The sequence below is a fragment of the Rhinolophus sinicus genome, chromosome 17 (assembly GCF_057876585.1).
Source record: "Rhinolophus sinicus isolate RSI-liver-muscle chromosome 17, RSI-T2T, whole genome shotgun sequence".
In the NCBI taxonomy this organism is placed as follows: Eukaryota; Metazoa; Chordata; class Mammalia; order Chiroptera; family Rhinolophidae; genus Rhinolophus; species Rhinolophus sinicus.
This window is the reverse complement of record NC_142517.1, coordinates 63,624,867-63,648,432: the sequence shown is the minus strand read 5'-3', so window position 1 is coordinate 63,648,432 and position 23,566 is coordinate 63,624,867. Positions and strand designations below refer to the sequence as shown.

The 23,566-nt window shown below is 43.9% G+C and overlaps 1 protein-coding gene across 1 annotated transcript in view; it reads right to left on the bottom strand.

Moving 5' to 3' along the window:
• Positions 1 to 23,566, bottom strand: part of FSTL1 (follistatin like 1) — a 56,844-nt gene that overhangs the window by 18,822 nt on the left and 14,456 nt on the right. Inside the window, exon 3 of the mRNA XM_019729648.2 lies at positions 284 to 388. Coding sequence (XP_019585207.2) covers positions 284 to 388 — 105 coding nt within the window. The remainder of the gene's footprint in view (positions 1 to 283; positions 389 to 23,566) is intronic.

Here is a 23,566-nt window from a genome sequence, read left to right as displayed (position 1 = left end):
TGTTTGTACAAATGTCTGCACTATTTCACTTATATAAAGCAACTGTTAATTTTGTAATATAAAATTTTCTAAAGCTAAATATTTTTTTAAAAAAGAAAAAATATCCCTGCATTCACAATTGATTTTTAACTCCTGGGATGAAAGTTCCACTTCTTTCAGATAGACAGGTGTGTTTTTATAAAGATGATGAAATTGTTGGCAGTGTTGTGCCAACTGGAAGCTCCAGTAAGGTAGGCACACTGACCTTGACCACTGTCCCCTGGCTCCTGACCTCAGGACTTACCTCGATGCAGAGGCAGGTGGGCTCTCCCTTCTCTGTGACTGCACATTCCCGGCCGGCTCCACAAAACACATTGGCACAGATCTTGGATTTGCTCCTTAGTTCTTCCTAAAACACAAAATCATAAAGGAAACCATGTCACTGAGATGAGGCCATCATGGGATGAGCCAACGGTGGTGATTAACTTTCAGTCTCGGGCCTTGGTCTGGAGTCATGGCTCACAGTGTTGAAGGGTCCTGAAGGGCCAGACGCTGTCCCCAGCAGCCAGCACCAGCCTTGCTGCGATTGGTCCATCCTAGGCCAGGTTACCTCTGGGTCCTTAAGATTGTTTCTTGAAGAGCAAGAGCTCCTTTTTTGCATGTTCCCTTTCTCCTAAGAAGTTTATTGTGTAATATAATATTACCCATTATATGCCAATGCTACGCTAAGGAGTGGAGATATAAAAGCACAGTTCCTGTCCTCAAGAAGCTCCATGGCTCTGTGAGGAAACAGAGACTGTTAGAAAGCAATATGGAATTATAACAATGGGAGAACCGGGGAGCTGGAGGGGAGGAGGGTGAGAATCAGATGAGACACTCTGAAGATAGGATGCCTTAACTGATTCCTAAAGGATGAGAAGAGGAAGCCAGGCAGACATGGAAACATTTGAGAGAAATATGGATATTTGAAGGACCAAAATCTTACTGAGTCATGCTTACGGCAATTATCATCTCAAAAGGCAAAAGAAGGATGTCTAAACCATCAAAACATGGATCTACTATTATTTGATATTGTCCTGTTGAGCCCCTGTCCACATCTGCCCCTGGCTTCAAGACCAAGACAGCCAAACCACCTGACAAGCAGTAGAACCATTCTCAATCCACTTACAGTCAGACCTTCCTGTTCAGACATATGCACCAGCACTGACAAGGCCGGGAACAGCCCCAATCTATGCCATTGAAAACGTGGGTGTTTGTAGGCACTAATCTGTCAGGGACACATTCCTTTCCTCACGTTACTTGGTGGCTAAAAGCCAGCCCCACCTCATTTGCCACTCAGGACAGCAGTAGTGGTAGTTGAATGAAGGAGAATATGGTTCCTTCCACCACTCTCCCTGACTGGCCGGGCAGGCAATACCACAGGCCTCCAGCCCTAGTCCACTGAGGTAGTATTGGCTGTGACAAAACCAACCGAGATGGCAGGAGTCGTGATGGGGTCACCGGATTGGCTGTTCCTAAGCTTCTACCCTCAGGCCATTCCTATCATGTCATGTAGAGAACTCACACCCACAAAGCTTCTGACAGTAAATTCTTACAGTCGTCAATGTTTTAGATCCAAGAATATGTCAAAGAAAGCAAAAAACAAAGTAGATATTGAGAGCTGAGGGGCTGTGTCTAACACAGTTGGTCTGCTGCCACATGGAGGCTGCTTTGCAAACTCCAGGTTATTCTTTTCTCTCCTGAGCCAGCTTGCCTGTCATGCAAGGCTCCCATTGGTCTAGAAACCCTTGTCATGTCCACATTTCATTGGTTCCCATGCTGTTGCTAAACCCATTCTTTTTTGGATGTTGCTAAGGCGAATTCAATAAAGCTGGCAAGCAGAGAAGAAAAGAGGAAGTAATTCCCAGAGGGTGAGAGGACTGGAGAGTTGCTGTTTTCTAAACTAGCAATGGAGATAAAATCGAGCATGTTCCCCAGGCAGAGCCCTCTGGAAACTGTGCCTGGGCATGGAAAGCAGCTCTAGAAAGGAAGAGGAAAAGGCTATCGCTGACCAGTGTAAAAAAAAAATCAGATACTTCTCCTTTCCCTTTCATGAAACAACATGATAACCAAGGCATACAGACACATATATAACCGTCTGTGGATGTGTCACACGAGTTACAGACACACAAATGCATAAAAAAGCATGCTCAGACGTATGCTTACATTCAAAGACCCACTAGCACACAGCTCCACGGGCAGACACCCACAACCTTTAGCACTTACTAGCTGCATGTCTGTAAATTCTTTGAGCCTCCGTTTCCTCATCTGTAAAATAGGGGTAAATACCAGCCCTTCTCTGTGAAGATGAAATGAAATAATATATTTGGAAGTACATAATAAATGTAAAGCTACCGGCCTATGAAAAGTGTTGTTAATATTAATGCTTATAGAGTTTCCTGCAGAATAGCCTGTGGCATTTATAGAGCCTCTGTTTATCTTATGTTGTTATTTTTAGTGAGTATTGAAAATAAAAGCTTTTAGTTATAGGTTGAATTCAACCCCATTTTTCAGAAATAGTTCTCAAAAACCCCTTGGAAGACACAGATACTCTTTATTTAAAACATAAAGACTAATATTTGAGTAGCACAATTAAAATTTACAAAGTGTGTTAATACATACGATTTCACCTAATTGTGCGGACAGCCCTGCAAAAACATGTATGTTATTAATCCCATCTTTTAGATAAGAAAATGAAAGATCAGAAAGGTCAAGTAACTTCCTCAAGGTCCCAAAACTGAAAATGAGAGGAGCTAAGATTCCAACCCAGTCTTCAGCCACTAGATGATTAAGCTCCCATTGATAAATACCTGGTACTCTGCTAAGAGATTTTTATTGTACATTATCTTATTCAAGCTCTACAACGCCATAAGTTAAACATCATAATTATCCCCATTTCACGGATGAGGGAACTGAGCCTTATAAGATAAATAACTTAGAAAGGTGGCAGAGCTAGGATTCTACCCAACCAAAAGGAAAAGTTCTTTGACATTTGATTTTTTTCTATCCAGAAGATTTAAGGTTAAGGAAATTATAATGGGGATGTGACTTGCATACTTAGGAAATGTGGGGTGGAAGTGCTTAAGACAGTGTCAGAGAGTTAGATTTGAATCCCCACAGCTCCCCTCTGCTCTTTACTTGCTCTAGTGGTGGGCAAGGCACCATCTTGAAACCTGCTTCCTCCTGTGTACAGTGAGAGCACTGATCCCTGCGAGGGCCCTGTGGGGATTAAATGAGATGTGCCGCATGTGGCACAGTGCCTGCCACACAGCTGAAATTCGCCATGGTTACAGTGGGCACCCGATTTTCAGACAGTTTTCCCACTGAGATGCTGTTACCACCTTGGGCTGTCATGTCCCCACCCATCCTCCTTATACTGAGAGCAGGACAGACTGCATGGAATAAAACACAAAGGGCCTACAACCCGTTACCCTGTTTGAAGACCACAGACAAATGCCGGTTACACAAGCATTCCTCTTTGCAGGTGGCACATCTGTCAATAGGTGGCAATCTCTCTCTTTGTCTCACAGAGCCCAGAGCCGCAATGCAGAAGCGCTGCCCTGGCTCCTGCAGCTCCTCCCAGCTCTGTCCTCCCTGCCTCCCTGGGAGATGTGGTGCGGGAGGTGGGAGATTGGGGCAGGTACCTCACAGGCTTGTACCAAGAACTGGGGATTGGCAGACTTCGGGAAGAATGTCTTACCTGAGCCCTCGTGGTCCTCCCCAGTTCTTCCCATTCACAGGGATGCTTTAATGCAGACATCAACAATGAAAAAAATTTTCTCCAAGAGGTGGCTTCTTTGTGCCATTGAAGCCCTTCCCCAAGCCCTATGTTCTCTGGGGCAGGGATGTCAGGAGCGACCCCAAAGCTCCTGGAAAGTTCCTTAGGGTGGGCAGTGGTCTTACCCTTCTGCTGCATGACTGGTTCTGAGTGGGGGCGAACATCTGGAGAATGGATGCACATGGCAGGAATGTGCTCATGGGACAGGGACATGGCTGCTTGGTAGGGAGGGACATGGTGAGGAAGAGAGAGATGAAGCAGGGAGACAGGTAGTGGGGAGCAGGTCTTGCCAGCTGAGCCGAGGGGCTCTCTGTGGGTCTTGTTGGCAGTGAGGACCTTGGGTAAGTGTGGGATGGGACAGCTGACATGATGAATGTGGTACTTTGGAATATTGTGCCTGGTCCCTTTCAACACAGAAATTCTGACTCTAAGTGTAGGGCAGCCTGGATGGAAAGAGGCTGGAGGCAGGAAAACCTGCCAGGTGTAAGGCAGAGGTCTTGTGAGGGATGACAATGGCCTAGGGTCCAATGCTAATATGAATTAGACCACCTACAGCTGAGGGAGGCTCTTCATGGATATCTGTCCTCACAACATCTGTGCAGGTTTCCATATTTTTAGTCCCATGTAACAGATGGGAAGGAATTTAAGATTCAGGAAAGCTCTGTGGTGTACAGAGGCCACAAAACTAGTGAGAGCTGAGTCAGGATTGGAACATAGGTCAGCCTGAACCCAGGGCCTCGACATTCCTTTACGGGAACAGCCAAGGGAATAAGCTGTGCGGAGAGGGTACAGCTACAGGGGCCCACACAGGGAGAGGTCACAGGGCACAGTGCAGTTCTCACAAATAAAACAGCATTGTTTGCTTTACCACCATGACAATTTTAGGAATTAGGTCCCAAGTCTGTATGAGAATTACATCTACATACAGATAACCATATTGGCATATGAATATTCTCTAGGAGTGTGAGGTCATCGGTATACGAACTGATCCGTCTGAATGTACCTGTGAGTATGATTAACTGGGGAGATGGGGCATGTTGTGCAAGTGTGGTTACTCTGATATAGTGACAAAAATCAACAAAATGCTTGCTTCCAATGGAGAAACATCAGGTTTCTAGCTTTATTCTTCTCCATTATCTCCCTGACTTGCTTCTATGTTTTCATTATCTGTTGCAAGCCGTGCCCCGGAGGTTTGGTCTCATGGTTAATTTTCACAATGAAATTTGTACTGCAATTTCCATTAGCCTGTAATTTTTACTATCATTTCTGATTCTCAAAACCTTTTAGGATAGGCAGGCAGGGGTTATCTCTAAGACTCTTCCAGATATAACATCCTATTCTGAAGAAGAAACTGAGACTCATGGCTACCTGTGACTGGTCTAAGACCTATGGGGCCCAGTGTTAATTACAGCCCTCTTTCCACTAAACCACTTTGCCTCTTTAAACATCAAAGCTAGAAAAGTGTCGTCTTGGATCCAAGGTCGAAAAAAACAGCAATTATTTTTGCAACTGAAAAAGATCCTTTGCAAGCAAAAGGGAAAAACAAGTTATTTGCAAAACCACCGCTAGAGGTGATAGTGTGTCTCTGGGCTAAGCAGCATTAAGTTTGAACATAAATATGCTTTGAATGTTTAAAAAGTCTTCTGAAGTACAATTTCTGAAACAACAATGTAGGGAAGGAAGCTTATAAGCAAAGCCATAAAACTGCATCTTAATATACCATCAATCACTAAAGTGAACTGGGTCAGCTCTGTGCCTTCCATCCTTTTCTTCCTTCCCAACTTTTTTTTTTTTTTTTTTGTGGGGGTGGGCAGGGAAGCCCTTACGTATGCCAAGGTGGAGTTTTGGCTCCACTTACCACTATTCTGTGACAGAGCGGCTTTGTTGACGTGAGAAAGGCTCTCCTTGCTTTGCCAGAATTAGTCACGGAAACTTCACAGGAACACCAGGGCCCCACAGATACACACACCACCATGCAGTTGGGGACAAAGGAGTTCACAGAACTGGGTAAGCAGGAGACCGGGCTGGGATGCTGGTTGCTCCCAGGAGACCATTCTATCATGTAACCCAGTAGTACAGGCCCAAGAAAGCCAAGGAGAGAGCAAAACCACTTCAGAACCCTGAAATCTAGGGGAAGCATCACGTGACCTTGCTCAAGTTTTCTGATGACTCTGCTCTGAAAAGAATATGTTGGTGCATCCTACATATTTTAAGGAATGAGGAGGAAAGAGTGGTGATTTCTAGCAGATGTCCTGATGTGCTTGGCAGTAGGCATACATTTGCAAGGACGGCATCCGTTCCTTGTATGTGTTCACAACCAATCCCTCATCTCAAAGTTAATGCACCAAGGCCAGATCCAGGTTTTGTGGGGCCTGAAGTTTAAATAACGTGAGAGGCCCCCCTTAAGAAAAAGAATACACAACTATGGCTGAAATATTGGGCACAGGGTCTTGTAAGGGACCTTGCAAATAAAAGATCTGAAACTAACGCTTAATTAGCTTCACAGTAAATCTGTCTCCATCTACCCTATTACTTTCTCCGTAAACAAGAAAACTTTAGTCTATACGTCATAGCCCTTTTTAATATTTTATGCTTATATAGCTTATCTCAAGTAGACTAAGCGCTTGCACATTTGGCTTCCCACAGACCCACCACTTTGTCCTGCCTGAGAATATGCTCAATAAACATTTTTTACATTAAGTGTCATTTGTGGTCCATTCAGATTAGTGTCAATGTCAGTGGCCAGTGACAATGGCACTTAGGATGTTTGCGTGGCTGGGCTTCATGACATTAAAATAAGGGATGTATCACCCAAGAGGATTAGCTTTAAGATAAAAAAATCAATTATGGACCTGTCATTTGAGAATTATCCAGTTCTCCTTTGTATTAATTTCTACATTCATCCTCTACCACAGCTTATTCTCGAGATAACATGTTCCTGACATTTTTCACTTATGTGATAAAGTATTGTGTGCCTGGAAATTACTACTTTCAAATTTCAAATGGGACAAGGCTGTTTACCTTAACCATTGTCTATTATTTTACAGGTTCTGTCACATTCTCTAAGTGTCTGCCTTGTCAGACTGAAGGACCTAAACTGCCATCTTCATAGGGAAGCCCTTTCTCTGGAATGCCTCCCCTTCCATCTATTAGGTCTTTCTTTAGGTGGCCCAGCTACAGCACAATAAACTGGATGCTTGGTTTCTCCATAATGGTAAGTTCCATTTTCTGTCATGGTCTTGGCCAGCCTAGAAGAAGTATACAGCAGCACTTAGTAAGCATTTACAGGGTTAGAAATATGCAAGGCACTTTCAAACAGGACTGAAAATAATCTCACAAGGGTCTCTGATGTTGGGTGATACACCCCTGTTGGCAGTGAGGGAACTGTGCCTCTGAGTTGTGCTGTGACTGAGCTTAAGAGTCAAGGTGTCTCTGACTCCAGCACCTGTGGAGGGCATTAGTGCTCTCACGCTTTCAGGTCATGGTCTTCACCGATGAGTTGGGGTGTCTCCCAAGAGAGTGCTATGCTATCTCCTCAACTCAGGCACACCCAGTGAGTCCACTCTGACTGACAGGGTCTACCAGGCTCCCCAATATCGGTTTATGGTCCTCAAAATTATCCCTGGGAGTGTCCAAGATATTCTGTTAGTCTTCCTAGAGAGTGCTTTTGCAAGTCCCCTAGTTTCACAATTTCATCCTTCAGTTTCTTCAGAATATCTGAGTGGAACCTTTTAAGCCAGACGTCTTTCTGCCTGGAATTAGCCTGTTAGGTTTGAACGTGGTATTCGTTTTCCGTTCTCCAACTGTCTGCCTAAGATGTGTCCAAGGACAAAGTAGGGGTAGGAATACTCACCCAGGCTTCTTCAGTAAAGGCCAAGGCAAGTCATTTAAACTTCTCAGAAAGCATATTTGATGAGTGCTTAGAACAACAAAACAAGAATGATAACAGTCTGTGACCAGCCTGGTACAAACTCCATGGCATGAATTCGAAAGGAGGGGCCTCTGCCTTCACTGAAGTTTCTGACCTAGTCCGGGTGCTGAAACCAACACACACAGACCAAGGCTGTCCCGAAGGAAATGGTGCTGACTCCAGATGGGGCTCCATGGATGAAATGGGACTTGAGCCGAGCCCTGAAGAATGGTAGGATCTGGATGGAAACCCTATAGGTTTTTGAGCAGGAAGGTTTTAAGAATAGTTTGGCAGTAGAACACGGGAAGAAATGGTTGAGGAGGAATTGGAGGCACAAGGAAACCAGCTAGACAGAGTCTGTGGTGATGAGTCTCATGAAGATGGTGGCAGGGATACAGAGAAAGGAAGGAATCCAAGAGAAATTTCTAAAGAACAAGGCGATCTGGCAACATATTGGATAAAGGAGAGGAAGGAGAGACTCTGGGGGAGCTGCCAAGATCTTTGCTTTGAGGGCCTGGAAGGTTGCTGGTGTGTCTGCCAGACATGGAGCCCTGGGAAGAGCCGAGCGGGGGAGGGGCAGGCAATGATGAGTCAGTTACAGGCGTAAGGCGAAGGGGATGTAAAACATCCCACTGATAGTTGAAAATAAAGGACTAGAGATGCACATCTGGACATCATCCACATAGCAGTAAGAAATGCAGCCAAAAGAACAAATGAACTCAGGAGGATAGGGTAGGGATGGAGGGCTAAGGGCAGCTGAGGAGAGGAAGGGACAGGATGCGCACAGAGAGGAACAGGAAGGAGAACAGGTTGCCACCAGTTTGCATGGGGTCTTTGTGCAAATCAGAAAAGGTGCCTTTCCCTCTGGGCAGACGCAATACCCAACAGGGCTTGACCAGCAGGGTGCAGGTTGGAATTCAGCCCCCCTCAGCAACACATGCAGTGAACAGCCTGCATAACCATATGAGGGCTCTGAAAGCAGAGCAGCCAAGAAAGCAGAGCAGGCACATTGAGAAAAGTGGGAGCAAAACTAGGAAGTCTAGAGAACTCCAAGAAATGGATGATGAATGCCATTGTCTGAGAAATGATTTGGCAAGCGTTGGGATGAGACAGCAGCCCCCACAACCTAAAAAAAAAAAAGAAAGAAAAAAAAAAGGCTTCAAACCTCTACTAAAACCTGAACAGAAGCAGAGGATTGAGGTCCCATGAAAGAACTAACACAGGAGCCTGGAGACAGGCCCGGGACATATCTCTGCCTCTAATATGCTCTGTGCTTGGGGCAATGTGCTTGACCTCTCTGCGCCTCAGTTTTCCCACCTGTAAAACAAAAGGGTTGTAGATGATGCCGAAGTCCCTTAAACTGTTAGGAGAATCTTAACTAGAAAGCACAGGAATTTACCACCTCAGATGTTCCTGAATGTCAAACTTTATTCTGCCAGGGAAGCTAATCCAAATGACCCAACTAAAGAGACTGGTTATATAGAGAGACTCTTGAGGGAATTTCAGGAGTTTTGCAGGGTTTTGGTGGGGGAATTAAAACTGGCTTTCCTAGTCAAAGAATTTTCATAAGCACTGCCTTTTCATTCTCTCCTGGATCATGACAGAGGAAATCAGGGGAGCAGTAATGGGACCCTAATCAAGTGGCCTGATTTCACTAACCAGTTAACTGGTTGGAACCCTCTACTCCCCTAGAATGCCATTAATAACATTTTTATTCTATTTGTGTTTGCCTTGCAAGAAAAAAAGGAAAGAAAAGAAGGGAGAAAATGGTTAAAGGAAATTCACATGAGATTCACAATTCTTCATTTCTGCCAAGAACCTGTCACTGAAGTATGTCTGGGACTGCCAGGGCTCACATTTACTCAGCATTCATGCTCTAATTATTTCCACATGTAGTTCAAGAAGAATTGATTAAAAGTTAAAAAAAAACACACAAAAAAACCCGTACACCTAAATCCTCATACCCTCATCTAAAGAGGAGGGAAAGCTCTAGGGCAGCTGTGGGAGATTGTCCCCTACGGTGCCTGCCACATCTGGACCAACATTCCTGCACATTCCCAGCACCTCGAGCAAGGCAACCCTCCACCTCTCCAAGCTTCCCAAGCCCGGAACCAAACAGGATTCACATTCATGGGCTTCTGAGTGAAATGTAGGATTTACTCCCCTGCTTTGGTAGAAGGCAGGTGAGATATGGATATAGCCTAAGAGCTATGAGTTCTCACCACCCCTTTTGCTCAGGGGTCTACTGAATTTAGGTAGCCCCTGGGTAGTTCCTGATATATCTACTAGGGAAGGAATCAACTATAGCAGAGAACTTGGGTACCTTCCCTGAACTGGGGAATAGTCCCCGCACCACATATATGGCTTTCCATTATCCCAATTTGCAAACAGCTCCCCCTACAACTGAAGTCTAAGCCACCATTCTCCAAGGTGATTCACATGACCTGGCACTGAGTCAGAGGCCTGACACTGTCACCTACTGGCATCTACTTGGCCACATTTAACAAGGACTTTGACATGTACCTCAGAGTCTTCTTCCTCTCTCATAGATGACTTCATTGTTTCCATGGCCTGAAGATCCTTGGTCTCCTTACCTCTAGTAACCCTCCCTAAGGTCCTCTGGCTACAGGAATCTTCAAATGTGCCTGTAGGTAGAGCAGGTAGCCGCAGCAGATTTAAGGCAGAAGCAGACTAAAATACAGTGTATAAGGCTCCTGAGGTTCTGCATTTTGAAATGAGAACTCATTACCCTTTGAGAATGTCAGCACTGTTAGGTATTGTTAGATGCTTCTTTAACCTTCAGATGGGCAGAGAATGTCCCACAAGACCGGCTAAAAAAAACCTCACCGTCTGGAAGTCTGATTTATTGCCTGGATTGCACGAATTTTTCCTGTCCTTCAAGGCTTACCTCAAGTTATATTACTCCATCCTCAGTGACCTTTTCCTTTTGTTTGCTATGCATTCCTCTTTCCTTCTCGGAACTGTCATTGCTCTTTGCCTAAACTCATTTTGATCACTTTTTAAAAATTTTAATTGATTGTACAGATTTTGTCTTCCTAGCTGAACTGTAAATTCCTAGAGCAAAAGGATCACGTTATAGAGTTCTTTTGTAAGTCTTCGCTTAGTACACTGTGCCACTCAATCAACCTTTGTTGAATCAAGCATAAAAGGGCTATCGAACCACCCCGCCCTGAAGACTTGGAGCAGGGTCAGAAAGAAAGCCCCTGGGCCACCTCCTCTCTTAGGGCTGCCCCATTCCAGGACCAGTTTTTTGGGGGAAATAGACTAAAGGCCCCACCCTTCTCCACCAGGCCAAAAATATTCAGCTTGGAATTTTACTGATTAGAGATTGTCTTAGACCCACAGAAACACCGGTGTGTGTGTGTGTGTGTGTGTGTGTGTGTGTGTGTCGGGCAAGTGCACAGGAGAGCAATGGAGGACTGAATATGGCTCCCAGTCATTTCTTTTGTCCACCATCAATGTATCACCTAACTGACATGCCGAGGGGATGAGAATTTGGTGGAGGGTAACAGGGCAAAAGATGAGGTAATGTGGGAATGTGAGGTACCTTGGAGGAAGGCAAAATTGGGTGGGACTTCAGAGTGTAGGGTGGTGGCCTATAACAAGGGAGACGTGGAAATGAAGAGAAGCAAGTGAGAAGAGGCCAAGAGAAATTGTGAAAATGGGCTCATTATCCAAGGCAGCTGTTTCGTATTAACTCTTCCCAGGAACTCCACCCCTACATTGTCTGTCCTATGAGGTAGAAGGGAAGCCAGTTGGTCAGTTTCTCTAGACCGGAAAAAGCAGCTTCTTGCCTTATTCTACCCCTACCCCAGCCCCAGAATGTTCCAGGGTCTCCAACCACTCCCCTCTGGCTCATCCTTGTAGCAGGCTGGAAAACACTGAAACGTGAGTTGCCAGGGAAGGGTGAGGCTTCAGCTGTGCCCAACTGGTTTATTTTCCCTGGGGTTGGGCACCTTAAAAGGAACTGTGATGTCCAACCAAGAGCTAAGACAATTTGACAGATGAAGGGGCCCAGGGTGGTGGGGGCGGTTAGGGGGGGAAGGGATAGCAAGGAGGTCAAGGTTGACAGGAACAAAGAGCCTCAGAGACCCAGCATATAAGAGCAGCATGAGTCTCCACCTTAAAAACATGGGCAAAGCCCTGGGAATCTTTGGGGACAGTGTGGTTGCAAGGCAGCCATCAAGTTTATAGCATCTTGGCAATTATTCTCCAGCCTAAGGGAATGCAGAAAGGGTTAAAACCCAGCAAGAAACTCCTGGCTAAATGACGTCTCCATATGTGTGTCTCAGTGTGGTTCTAGGAGAAGCAGACAGATGTAATTAGAAGTTCTCAGCCACTGTGTTGCCATGGCAACTCCTGGCTGGGAGAAAAGTGGGGAAAACCAGGAGTCCGAGGGATACAGTCTTCCAAAGAAACACCAAGGGCAGGTGGTGTACCTCACCCTCGGGCTCCACATGCAGGGCTTGTGCCTCCAACTACACTCTCCCAATTCTTGAGGACACTCCCCACCCAATTCCCCCTCATCCTGGATTCTCCCCACATCCTGCCCCAAGATATTGTGACATTGTTCTCTGAGCAGTCTCTGGTCCCAGGGGCTTTCTGGACCAGAGGTTGAGGACCAGTGAGGGAAGCTGCATGTGTCACCATGGGGCCCAGCTCCTCTGTGGGGTAGGATGCTGGATGGGTGCCCCAGGACAAGCAGGGGTATGTGAGCTTGAGTGGGAAAATATCTGAGCTTAACAGGGCAACCTTATATTTTGTCAACCAAACTGGGACTTTTATGAGAGTAAAATGGTACCTTTAAAAGAGATACACTTGAACAACAGGCACAAACAATAACACACGGTCACCTTAATTATTAGGCTGCCTAAGGGAAAAATGATTATTTTTATTTTATGGAGTGACAATTCTAACCTGGTGTCTATTGAGTGCCCAGAAACCCAGCTATAGATTTGAGGACTCAATTTTCCTGGGGCATAACCTCAGAAAGATGAGAGACCCAAAGAAAGTACTGCTCTGGGGATGGACGCCTCTTTCAGTCTTAATCTTCCTTGATTCAACTGCCCCATGGGCTTCTGTTGCTGTGAGGCTGGGGACTTGGACAGATGAGACAACTTTTGTTTTAATATCTAGGTCATTACAAATTCTTCCAATGGCTTCTGTAAAGGGAGAATCATTCATTTCATGCATTGTTGCCAAATGGAGATAGGTCTCTGTGAATTCACAGCAATAATGTGGTCAATAGAGTGGGATCATTCCACAGCAGAGAGACCTACTAAATCTTCCCCAGAAGAGGGGAGGTTTCCGGGTGTACATTCTTACACATTCCTGAACAACTGAACCAAAAACAGTGGCTCAGGGATCCTGTGGTCACAAAACCCAGGGAAAGGTCAGACTCTCCCAGGGAACCAGCAGAAATGACAGTGTTTTCGGCGTAATGTAGCCAGCCTAGAAATTATGAGCATGTGGTTCAGCCACAAGCTCAGTTACAAAACTGTAGGATGTTTAAAGGGTAAGGCCCACCCAGGGTGCATCCCCTAGTATTTTCTCAGGGACTCTGGGAATCACAGCCAGTTGGTAGGAGTTCCTGTCAGTTACGTGGCAACCAAGGCCCCCTTCTTTGAATTGTAGCTTAAGGTTGGGAGTCACTGGTGCCTTCTTTACCTGCACCTAAACCCAGACATGTTCTGGAAAGTGGGGTACAAATTTCTGAGCTTAATGTGGAGCTTTCCCAAGATTTTTGGGGTGGCCATGAGGGCTCCTTACAACCTATAACCATCCACTAACACCACCGCTCTCTGATGGGTATGCGTGTCAGGAAGTGTTGGCACTCACTGCAGGTTCCCTGGATTTTAACAGTCCAGTTTAGAGAAATGTTAACCTTTCTGGACCAAATTAAGGACTACATAAAAATCAGTCCCTTTGGAAAAAGCAACACTACAAACACAAATCAATTTGTATTTCCTTATCATTATCTGAAGTGGAATTGGACAAAACCTTTTTCCAAGCAAGTAAGCAATATATCAATCAAGCAACAAAATTTGAGCCAATCAAGCAACAAAATACCAAATATCATGCTGGATGCTGGAGACTCAGGAAGAATAAACCACTGTGCATGTCCCTAAGCTGTTGGCAGTTTAGATGAGGATATGGGGCATAAATATGTGCAATTTTACACAACAGAAGAAATACAATCTAATAAGAGATAACTCAAGACACTGTGTGGTTAATTGCAATGTATGGTTAAGTGACAAGTATCTAGAGCAGTACATATAATATCAGTCTCATAGATGATTTCATATTTTCTAGTAGCCACATTTTAAGCAGTCAAAAGAAAAAGATTAAAATTATCTTCATAATTTGTTTTGTTTAAGCTAATATAGACAAAATATTACCATTGATTAGCATGTAATCAATATTATTGAGATAGTTTACATTTTTTCCCCATACCACATCTTTGAAATCTGGCATGTATTTTGTACTTATAGCACATCTTAATGGGACTAGCCACATTTCAAGAGCTCAATAGCCCTAACGCGTGGCTAGTAGCTTTTCTTACTGTACAGCACAGCTCTAAACAGTAAGTTGGTGTCGCTCTGACAAGTTGCTGAGGGCTGAATTGAGGAGAGTTTAGGTAGAAACAGTAAGACTTTCTTTACCTTGGAATGTTTTATCATTGAAATCAACAGACATTATCTAAACACATGGGTGAGGCAGCATACGGGGCTACATCTGGGACCAGGATACGGAAGTAATGAACACCCAGGCCTTTGAAAATGGGCAGGCGTCATGGGCACTTAAGCCTGATGCTGGCTCTGCTTGCAGTGCCTATGGACAAGTCACCTCCCCCTTCTGCTCTCCTCTGTAAGGAAGATAAAATGTTTGTCACCTCCTGTGTTTAGGACTTTATATGGCTTCTCTGGTGAAACAATGATAAGGGGCTAATTGAACTACATATTTGGAGCTTTCTCTTAACTATTTAAATATACTTTTTTTTTGTATAAAAGTTCAGAGACAAATTTGGCAATGAAGTGGATATTTCTCAAAACTTATTTTCATTTTCTTGGGTCGGCTGCTACACTCTGTTGCCACCAGCTTTCAATAATATAACACACACACACGCACACACACTCACATTTTAGTGCCTTGAGATTAAAGTCAATGAAAACATGCACATTCTATTTTTCTTGAGACATTCTTGCCTTGCATTCTTTCCTTGGAACAGTTGGGAAGTCACAGCTGGGGGGAAGGAGCTGTAAAACCTACTTGTGCTGGCCAATCAGGCCTTAGCTGACAGGCGGCCCACCAATGAGAGACTGCCAGATATTCTGCTCCATTGTAGCAAACCTCCTTATTTTTGCAGAGATTAAAATCCTGTGAGACCCTCAAACTGTACCAACAATGCACAAAGACCTCCTTTTCTGTTCATTTTGTTTTCCCCCAAAGACTGCATTAGAAACTCTACACAAAAACCTACTAGCTAAGGGGCGAGTAGCCTGTAAGATTATCATTTGCAGTAAAGACACTCCCAAGTATTATGTAGCAGTATAGTTCTCAGGCTCTGTTCTCCTGCACTTTTAACTGACTGAACACTGGAGAAATGCCACATATTTAGCTGGTTTTGGTTACCCTGACTCCGTTGAAAAGTAGAGCAACAGGCTATGGAAATTAGGAAACTTGGTCTATGGGTCAACTGTAAGAGAGTTTAGAGAGTAGGGCTACAGGTAAGTGGGGATATGCCACCTGGGACTCCAGCCACTTCTGATCACTGTCCGTTTGGTGGAACTTTCCCTAGGACAAAGACTTCTCTGAGATTTAATGTATAAATCCAACGATATTGCTTTACCCACCCTGGGGACATCACAGTTGCCATTCAAATGAAACAGGAGAGAGAGAGCAAGAGCAGAAAGGATTCCAAAAAGTAGAAGTCTCAGCAAACGGTGATGTCAGAAGACAACATGACCAGAGACTTTGGGGCAAAGAATCACTGACAACAGCGTATAATGCTTTATTTTATATTCCTTGGGATATTAGCGTACTCTGGGAATAATGCCCAGTTAAATCAGAATTGATGATCATGAAGGAAAGAATAAACATTTTTACTATTCTGCCAGCCTCAGCTTAAATTTCAACTTCACCCACACCTGAGAGAATCAATCCGGGTGTCAGAGTAAGCAAGCCCAGCATTACTGCCATGTCCAAGGTTAAGCAAAGTATTGATGGGCAAGTGCTGTCAACCATCTTCATAGGTGTACAAATACTTGCACAAACTGCCACAAAGATGACTAGGGTACAAAGATTATAGGCAGGATACTATGCATCTTCTTATATCACATAGGAGACATTTGTAGTTATTAATTAATCCATTTGGCCAGTGTATTAATGCAACAAAAATTTACTGAGCACCTATTACCATGTTTCCCCGAAAATAAGACCTAGCTGGGCCATCAGCTCTAATGTATCTTTTGGAGCAAAAATTAATATAAGACCCGGTACTAGATTATATTATATTATAAGACTGGGTCTTATATGATAGTAAAATAAGACCAGGTCTTATATTAATTTTTGCTCCAAAAGACGCATTAGAGCTGATGGTCCGGCGAGGTCTTATTTTCGGGGAAACACGGTATATGCTCAACTCAGTTCTAGGTGTTGGATATTCATTAGTGAATGAGACAGAGAAGGTCTCTGTCATGAAGGAGTACCTATTTTAGAGGGAGGACAATGAATAAGCACAAATAATAAGATCATTTCAGATTAGAAGACATGCTTGACAGAGAAATCTGGGAGGAAGGGCACCACTTAGATCGAGCGGTTAGGGAACACTCTTGAGCTGAAACCTGAAGGATGAATGGAGCAATTCAAACAGAAGAAGAAAAGTGCAAAGGTTCTGAAGCAGGATGGAATTTGTTATTCCTGGAACAGAAAAAAAAGTGTGGCTGCAACACAGGGCCTAGCAGAGAGAGCAGTGAGAGGTAAGCTGGGAAAAGCAGACATGGTCTGGAGCATGTAGGACCTTGTAGGCACTGACAAAAAGTTTGTATTTTATTCTTGGCAACACAGGGGCCACTGGAGGGTTTTACATAGGAGACGGACGTGGTCAGACATGTGTTTTACAAAGATGACTTAGGCTGCTGTGTAGAGACGCAGATGGAGAGAAGCAAGAAGGAAAAAGGAGAGAGCAGCTAGAATACTATTGCAATAGTCCAGGCACAAAATGATGGTGGCTTGGATTAGGGTGATGGCGATGGAGACCAAGAACAGTCAATACAGATGTGATATATGCTGACAGTACAGCCAACAGGTCTTGCGAATGGACTGGGTATGGATAGGGAGAGTAAATAATCAAAAAGAAGTTTCCTGAGTACTTCAAGTTGATAACCAAGAAAACCCAGCCAGTTGTAGTCAGGTATGATCATGGCCAGTGATCCAGTATGTGGTCCAGTATGGAGTCACTCCCAGAGGATTTACCCTTGGACTGGCTCTGGGGTCCAGAGAAGTCTTCTTGATGAAACTAAATTAGTTTAGGTAAGTGAGTTCAGCAAGCCCACTAAGACCTGGGTTCAGATGTAAATAGACGCTGTTTACGGAAATCTATTTAGAACTGACCCATACTTCCAAACTGTTCCATGGAATATTAGCTTTGAAATATTTATGGTATTTTTGGAAATGGTGTTCTGTGGTGAAGTGTCTGGGAACTACTGCTTATAATACTTTCCTCCTGGAGAGGAAAATATATAATGCACGTGAGCATTGTAAGGACTCTGAAAAATCCTGCAACTGAAAACACAACAACAACAACAAAAAAGCAACAGCAACATTTAACCTAGCATATATATTAATACCACTCATACATAGTTTGAGAAATACGGATCTACGCTCTGTATCTGTCTCCCTTTAGTTCTACTACCCCTTGGAATTCAAACAAAAACAAGAAAATTGCAGCTACTGTTTATTGAGCACTTACCTTGTGTAAGATATTTTAGATCATTATCTTCCTGGCTACACACCATATACCGGTGATGTTTTAATTTATAGCTTTTACATTATTGTTTGCTCTTGTGAATTTTGATTATAGACCATACATTCACTTAGCAAAAGTAGACGTATATCTTTTCTGATCACACATATCAGCAGTGTTCACTCACAGCATTTCCCCCTGATGCTGTAAGATAAAGACCAGACATTCTTCACTTTATCACCCCATCTTCATTTATTTATCCCACTATAATTAACAGGGACCGTTTCCTACCCCCATCACTGCCTCCGTCCCTTTCCCCCTGTCCTCCTCATCACATTTTCCTTCTTCGTATTTACTCTCCTCATTTCTAAATCAGACCCATCTTGGGACAGTTCACATGCTTTGAACACCCTGGGGCTTAGAGTCCCTAATTTTTGTCTGTCCCTTAAAGAAAATGTCATGACTTTCTGTATATGGCTTTGTCACATCTAAACCCACAGATTGATAATCTGGAGCATCACAACCCTCAGCTATCTGGGAGACACACACACACACACACACACACGCACGCACGCACGCACACCTCACCAACCTAGGCAGAGCAAAGACATTTTCCTGGAGTTAAACAATAGATCACTGGGGAATGAGGAGGTCTTTACATTTCAGGTCACTGTAACATGAGTAATTATGGTCACTAAATGACAATGCCATTTATACTGGGGAAAATAATGATAGCATTACCTAGAAAAATAACCCAATCACCAACTGAAATATAGCCACTGGGGAGGAACCCAGCTTGCTCTCTAATCCACACAGCAATTCGCTGAAGCAACTTAAGCAGGAAATGAAGGGCTTTCTATTTGATCAAAGGTATAAAGGGAATTTAGAGGGGAAATTCAATGAACTGAGCTGTCAAATGACCAACACAGCAGGGTTAATAATCCACAAGCACTAGTTGTTCTTGCAGCATTTCACATCATCTCACGGGTTCTTTATTTTTGTCTTAAAAAGAGGGAGTATCTAAATAGGGCACGGAACAAACACACACAAAAAACAACTTTTATAGTTTCTTATCATCTGTTATATTATACATGTTCTTCTATAGAAAATAAGGAAAAACACAGACTCTTTTCCAGTTTTGTCTCTGAGATAAAGCTGTTAACTTGGTACCTGTCCTTTAAACAATATGGCCCACAAGTACCTTAGGAAATTTTATTAAGAAACAAGTCCTCAGCGAGTACTGAATTTATCATACCCAACATTTACAAAAGACTGGACTGTCTGGCCTCGACTCAGAATGCTTCCCAATACCCTTCTCCCTTCTAGTCTTGTTCCCCAAGAAAATAAATTGAGAAACCCTAAAAGAACACACCTGAAGTAGGTGTCCATGTGCTGGGGTTTCCTTTGAACATTAGCCAGCCCTTGGTGCCAAATCTGCTGAACATGATGCAGACACCCGTTAATGCATAAAGCGAGAGGCTTTCCCCTAAAATACGTAGCTAAACCAGGAAATCTGCTTCTCTGTGTGTGGCTATTGGCAAGGCCAGTGGCCACACAGGATAAAAAAGGAAAGAAAATAAAAAATGCCAAGGATAGAAGATGAGAGGAGGGGTGGGAGAACAAAGCACAAATGGGCACATGGCTGAAAGATTTTTAGGACTCTAAGGAGAAGCCAGGTGAATTAAATTCCTCTGACGTAGACCTCAGCCTGCCCCCAATTAATTGTAGTATTATAATAATAACATATAGTAAAGACCCAAGGATGGAAATGCCCTTGGAGATGTGAAGTTGAGTGTTCTGAGCACGTGTGAATTCTGCCTCCATCCCAAAGCAGGTTTTTGTGAACTGACCTGGGATGGGCCACCGAGAAATCACACCTGGGCCCTCCTGATAGGGACAATGACAGTGAAAGGAACTCAGGTATATCTGAGTCTGCTCAGTTCAATAGCTTTTAGCTACTTGAATAGAAAGTTCACACATACCAACTTCACGCTGAAGTTTAGATGAGCCACGTAATCCTGGTGACCGTCACGAGAAATTTCTCTGGATTATCTTTGAGTTCTTCATCAATTGTATTTTTCTCTGTTGCAAATGTTACACCACAAACGTAGGTCCTTCTCCATAACTGAAAATCGGCTTAGTTAGCCTAACACTAACAGAGAAACTAGTAAGACCTGCAAGCCACAGGAGTTGAGAGGAAAAACATACCTCTTATTTTGGGAATGAGATAGGGAATGAATGAATGAATGAATGAACATACATTGATTATGTTAATGTCCATTAAGAAGCAAACTTCACAACCACAAAAATAAGCACTCATTATGATTTTCTATGTGCTTAGGCTCAGAAAGGAATCGGCACAGTTTTAACAGAAGTCAAAAACTAAGTTAAGCAAAACAGTCAAATTAAGGGAAAATATAATAACATACATGCTTCCCTTCATTGGTTTCCATAGGAACTTGTTTTGGTGAGGAAAGTATATTTGAACTATAGGTAGATGGTCATGTTTTCCAAGTGGTGAAATTTAAGTCAATTAAGTAGTGCAATTTATGAGTGTATGTGTTTGTGTATATAGCCTGCCCTGGAGCACAGACAAATTTAATTCAATTCTGACACTGTACAACTAGTCCTATTAGGAAAGCCACATGCAACATTGCACTGGCCCCCAACTCACGGCTGAGTCAGCACACTTGAGGATACTGGGATCATCTGGTGGGGTTTGGGAACTGGAGTGAAGGTAAGGTACCAAGCATTTAAGCAGCACTGAACCATACGCATTGGTCTCTGTTTCCTTACTGCATTCACCCTAGCAAGTCACTTAATTTAACCACTGAGGTCAAGGCCAAAGACTAGTTAGTGCCTTCATCTGTAACAAAAACCCTGAACCGATTTAGAGAAAAGGGCATGGGGACCAGGACCGCAACTTCATCAATACCTGCTCAGGAAGCCCAGGATTCTGGTCACGGTCAGGTAACGTGAGGAGAAGGCAAGAAGCGTTCCAGGAAACAAAATGAAGGTCCATGCAACATTTTCAGACAACTGTTTTCATACAGCCATTTCAATACTGCATCGTTTTGTTTAAAAGAAAATATGAACATTCACAAAAGTCAGAAGAGAGTTCTGTTTGTTTTTGTTTTTTTAATAAGTTTGATAAAAGCTCAAGTTGCACGCTTTGGAATTTTGGGTTGCCTTTTTCTTTATTTTCACTTCCTTGCTCAACCCCACGGAGACCCAGCATTCTTCATTTTTTGCCCACTGTTGTTGAGCACTGGCTGGTTTTTGAAGTGGAAAATCAAGCGATTCCTTTCTATAGAGTAAACAGCATTTGGGATTCCTGGGCATGAGGAGTGTTTGGTGCCACAGGCTGTACTGCTCATATTGCGCTCTACACACGCAGGAGGAAGTAAGGGACACAACACGTGTCCCTTTTACTCATTCTCTTTTTCCATTCCTGCACCAGCTTCTCTCTCTTTCAAGATGCTCCTTCCTGGGTGGTCAATTAAGACAGGGGCTAATCAACTATCCGAACTTCATTAAGGAGAATAATTTGTATAATCCAACCTAAAATGTCTGCCTTCTGTTTTATGAATAGGATTTCAGAACTAGGTTTTAGAGCTCACCTACTCTAAGCCCCATATTTTGCAGATGAGGGATCCAGTGACTTGCCCAAGTTCACACTACCAATGGAAGGTATGAGGCTTATTACCTGGGTGCCTGCCTGTCCTGATTATTCGCTCCAGCCCACTTCTGGCCAATCAATGGAGGCTTGTTTGAAGCCAGCTCACTCCAGGGATCTCTGGACACTCAATAACAGCTTCAGGCAGCACTGGTGGTATTTTCTCAACTCTGAACCTCTCAAGACAGTGGAATCCTGACAGTCTCATAAATTCACTCACTTGATTCTTATGTATGAGGTCATACCAGTCCCCCCAAGACAGTGTAAGGTTGACTAAGAAAACTGGGGGAACGAGTGAAGAGAGGAACCAAGTCAGAGCTGCAGAACAGTACAGATTGTGCTTAAAAGGCGCAGTGCCAAGCAGACACTGTCTAGACGTTAACTGGCCTCTCCAGAGGGGGGGTGTGGGGAGGAGGGGGAGCAAGGCCGGAAAGCCTGCTTACTTTTTGTTCAAGCTAATGCAAACACATGACACAACCTGTGACAGGCTCCAGGTTGGGAATTCACAGTCTAAGGCATTTCTTCCTTGGGGTTGGAATTCAGCTGTGGGAAGTTGTGCTAATCCAGCAATTAGAGGGAAGCTAGGAATGCATTTCTTAATTCCTGGGGAATCATAGTTCCCAAACTAGACAGAGTTGGGCAACAGCCAAAAGTAGCACATTAGTGGGTACAAAAAAGCAGATCTTTTAAATTTCTATTTATAGCATCTTAACTAATCCATGAGGAAAATCCACAAAAATACAGAACTGGCTTTTGATGGAGGCCTCTTGTGAAAATTTTATAAGACTGAATGATGTCAATTTATAAAATGTACAGATGGAGAAGTGGACCATTCCAAAAGACATCATATATATGAGAGAAAATGTTGGGTTTGGGAGCTTTGAACATCACTTAGAAAAAAAAGGTGCTCCATCCTCTGGGTGAGCAGACAAACCCTATGCCAGGGCACATAGCCTAGTAAGCAGAATGCAGGATGGAGTCAGCCCCATTTTCCCCCTTGGCCAGCCTCACTGGTGCAGTAGACAACCTGAACAACTATACTGAGCAACTCAGCTGGACTCTTAGACCTGCCTTGAAATTTGGTCTTATTCAATGTGAAACAGTTGTGAGTATGTCTGGAAGACAAAGGAACTGCCTCAAAATATGTGAGCCGCTGACCATTATGCTGCAAGTGCTCTGATGGAACAACTACACGTCAGTGGGAGCCAGAGAAGCAGCTGGACCTGAACCAAGTCGCAACTATGCCCATATCTATGTGGCCAGAATGACCAGGCCTGAAGTGTCGATCCAGGCACTTAACAGCTGACGTAATGTGAAGAGACCTGTACAGTTTTTTTGTTTTGTTTTTTTTTTGAGTCCCTGTTACCTAGAAAAAAATGGTTTGGGGTTTGTTTTCAAAGTCGCTTTCAGAAATAAGACACAGTGGGCCTAGAACACAGAGCATTTGCCTTGACAGTTGAAGTCCTGGCTTTACTATGTATTAGGCGTCTGATTTTGAGTAACTAATTGAAGCCTCTGAGCCACAGTTTCTTCACTGATGAAAATGAAGATTATAATAACTTCATTATCAGGTTGTGAGAATTAAATGACAAGGCTCCTTCTTCTCCAGCCTGTTGCCCGGCTAACTACCAGTCATTTCTCAGGGCTCAGCTTGTGGGGCTCCTCCTTCTTGAAGGCCTTCCTGGACGCCCCCAGGACTGGTTCTCTGCCCTGTCCTAGCACTCACCACCCTGGATCACTCACCCTGTGCCACTGTCTGCCTCTCTCACTGGACTGCAATTGACTTAGGGATGGGGTCTGTGTGTTAGTCACTCAGTGCCTGACGGAGAACAGGTTTATGATACTTCTCACTTTCCTTTCTTCAGTTACTGTGAAAATTTACTTTGTCCCAGACGGGTGAAGCAAAATAACGCATTAAGACTTTGTATAGCTTTCTCTCTGCATAAAATGTGAACCCGGTGGTCTGGGGATATTTTGGCAGCACCTAATGCAGCCCTCCAGGATGACCTCTCTGTAATGGCGGAGGAGGAAGATGATAAAGGAGAGACAAGAAGGCGGAGGGGAAACACAAAGAGGAAAGCAAAGAGCAACACGGGGAGCAACAGAGACCCAGCCACAGGGCCTGGGAATGGGTGGTCACGTGAGGCTGCAGTTGGGGCTGGCCGCCAGACACAGCAGTGCCCAGACTCAAGGTTTGTG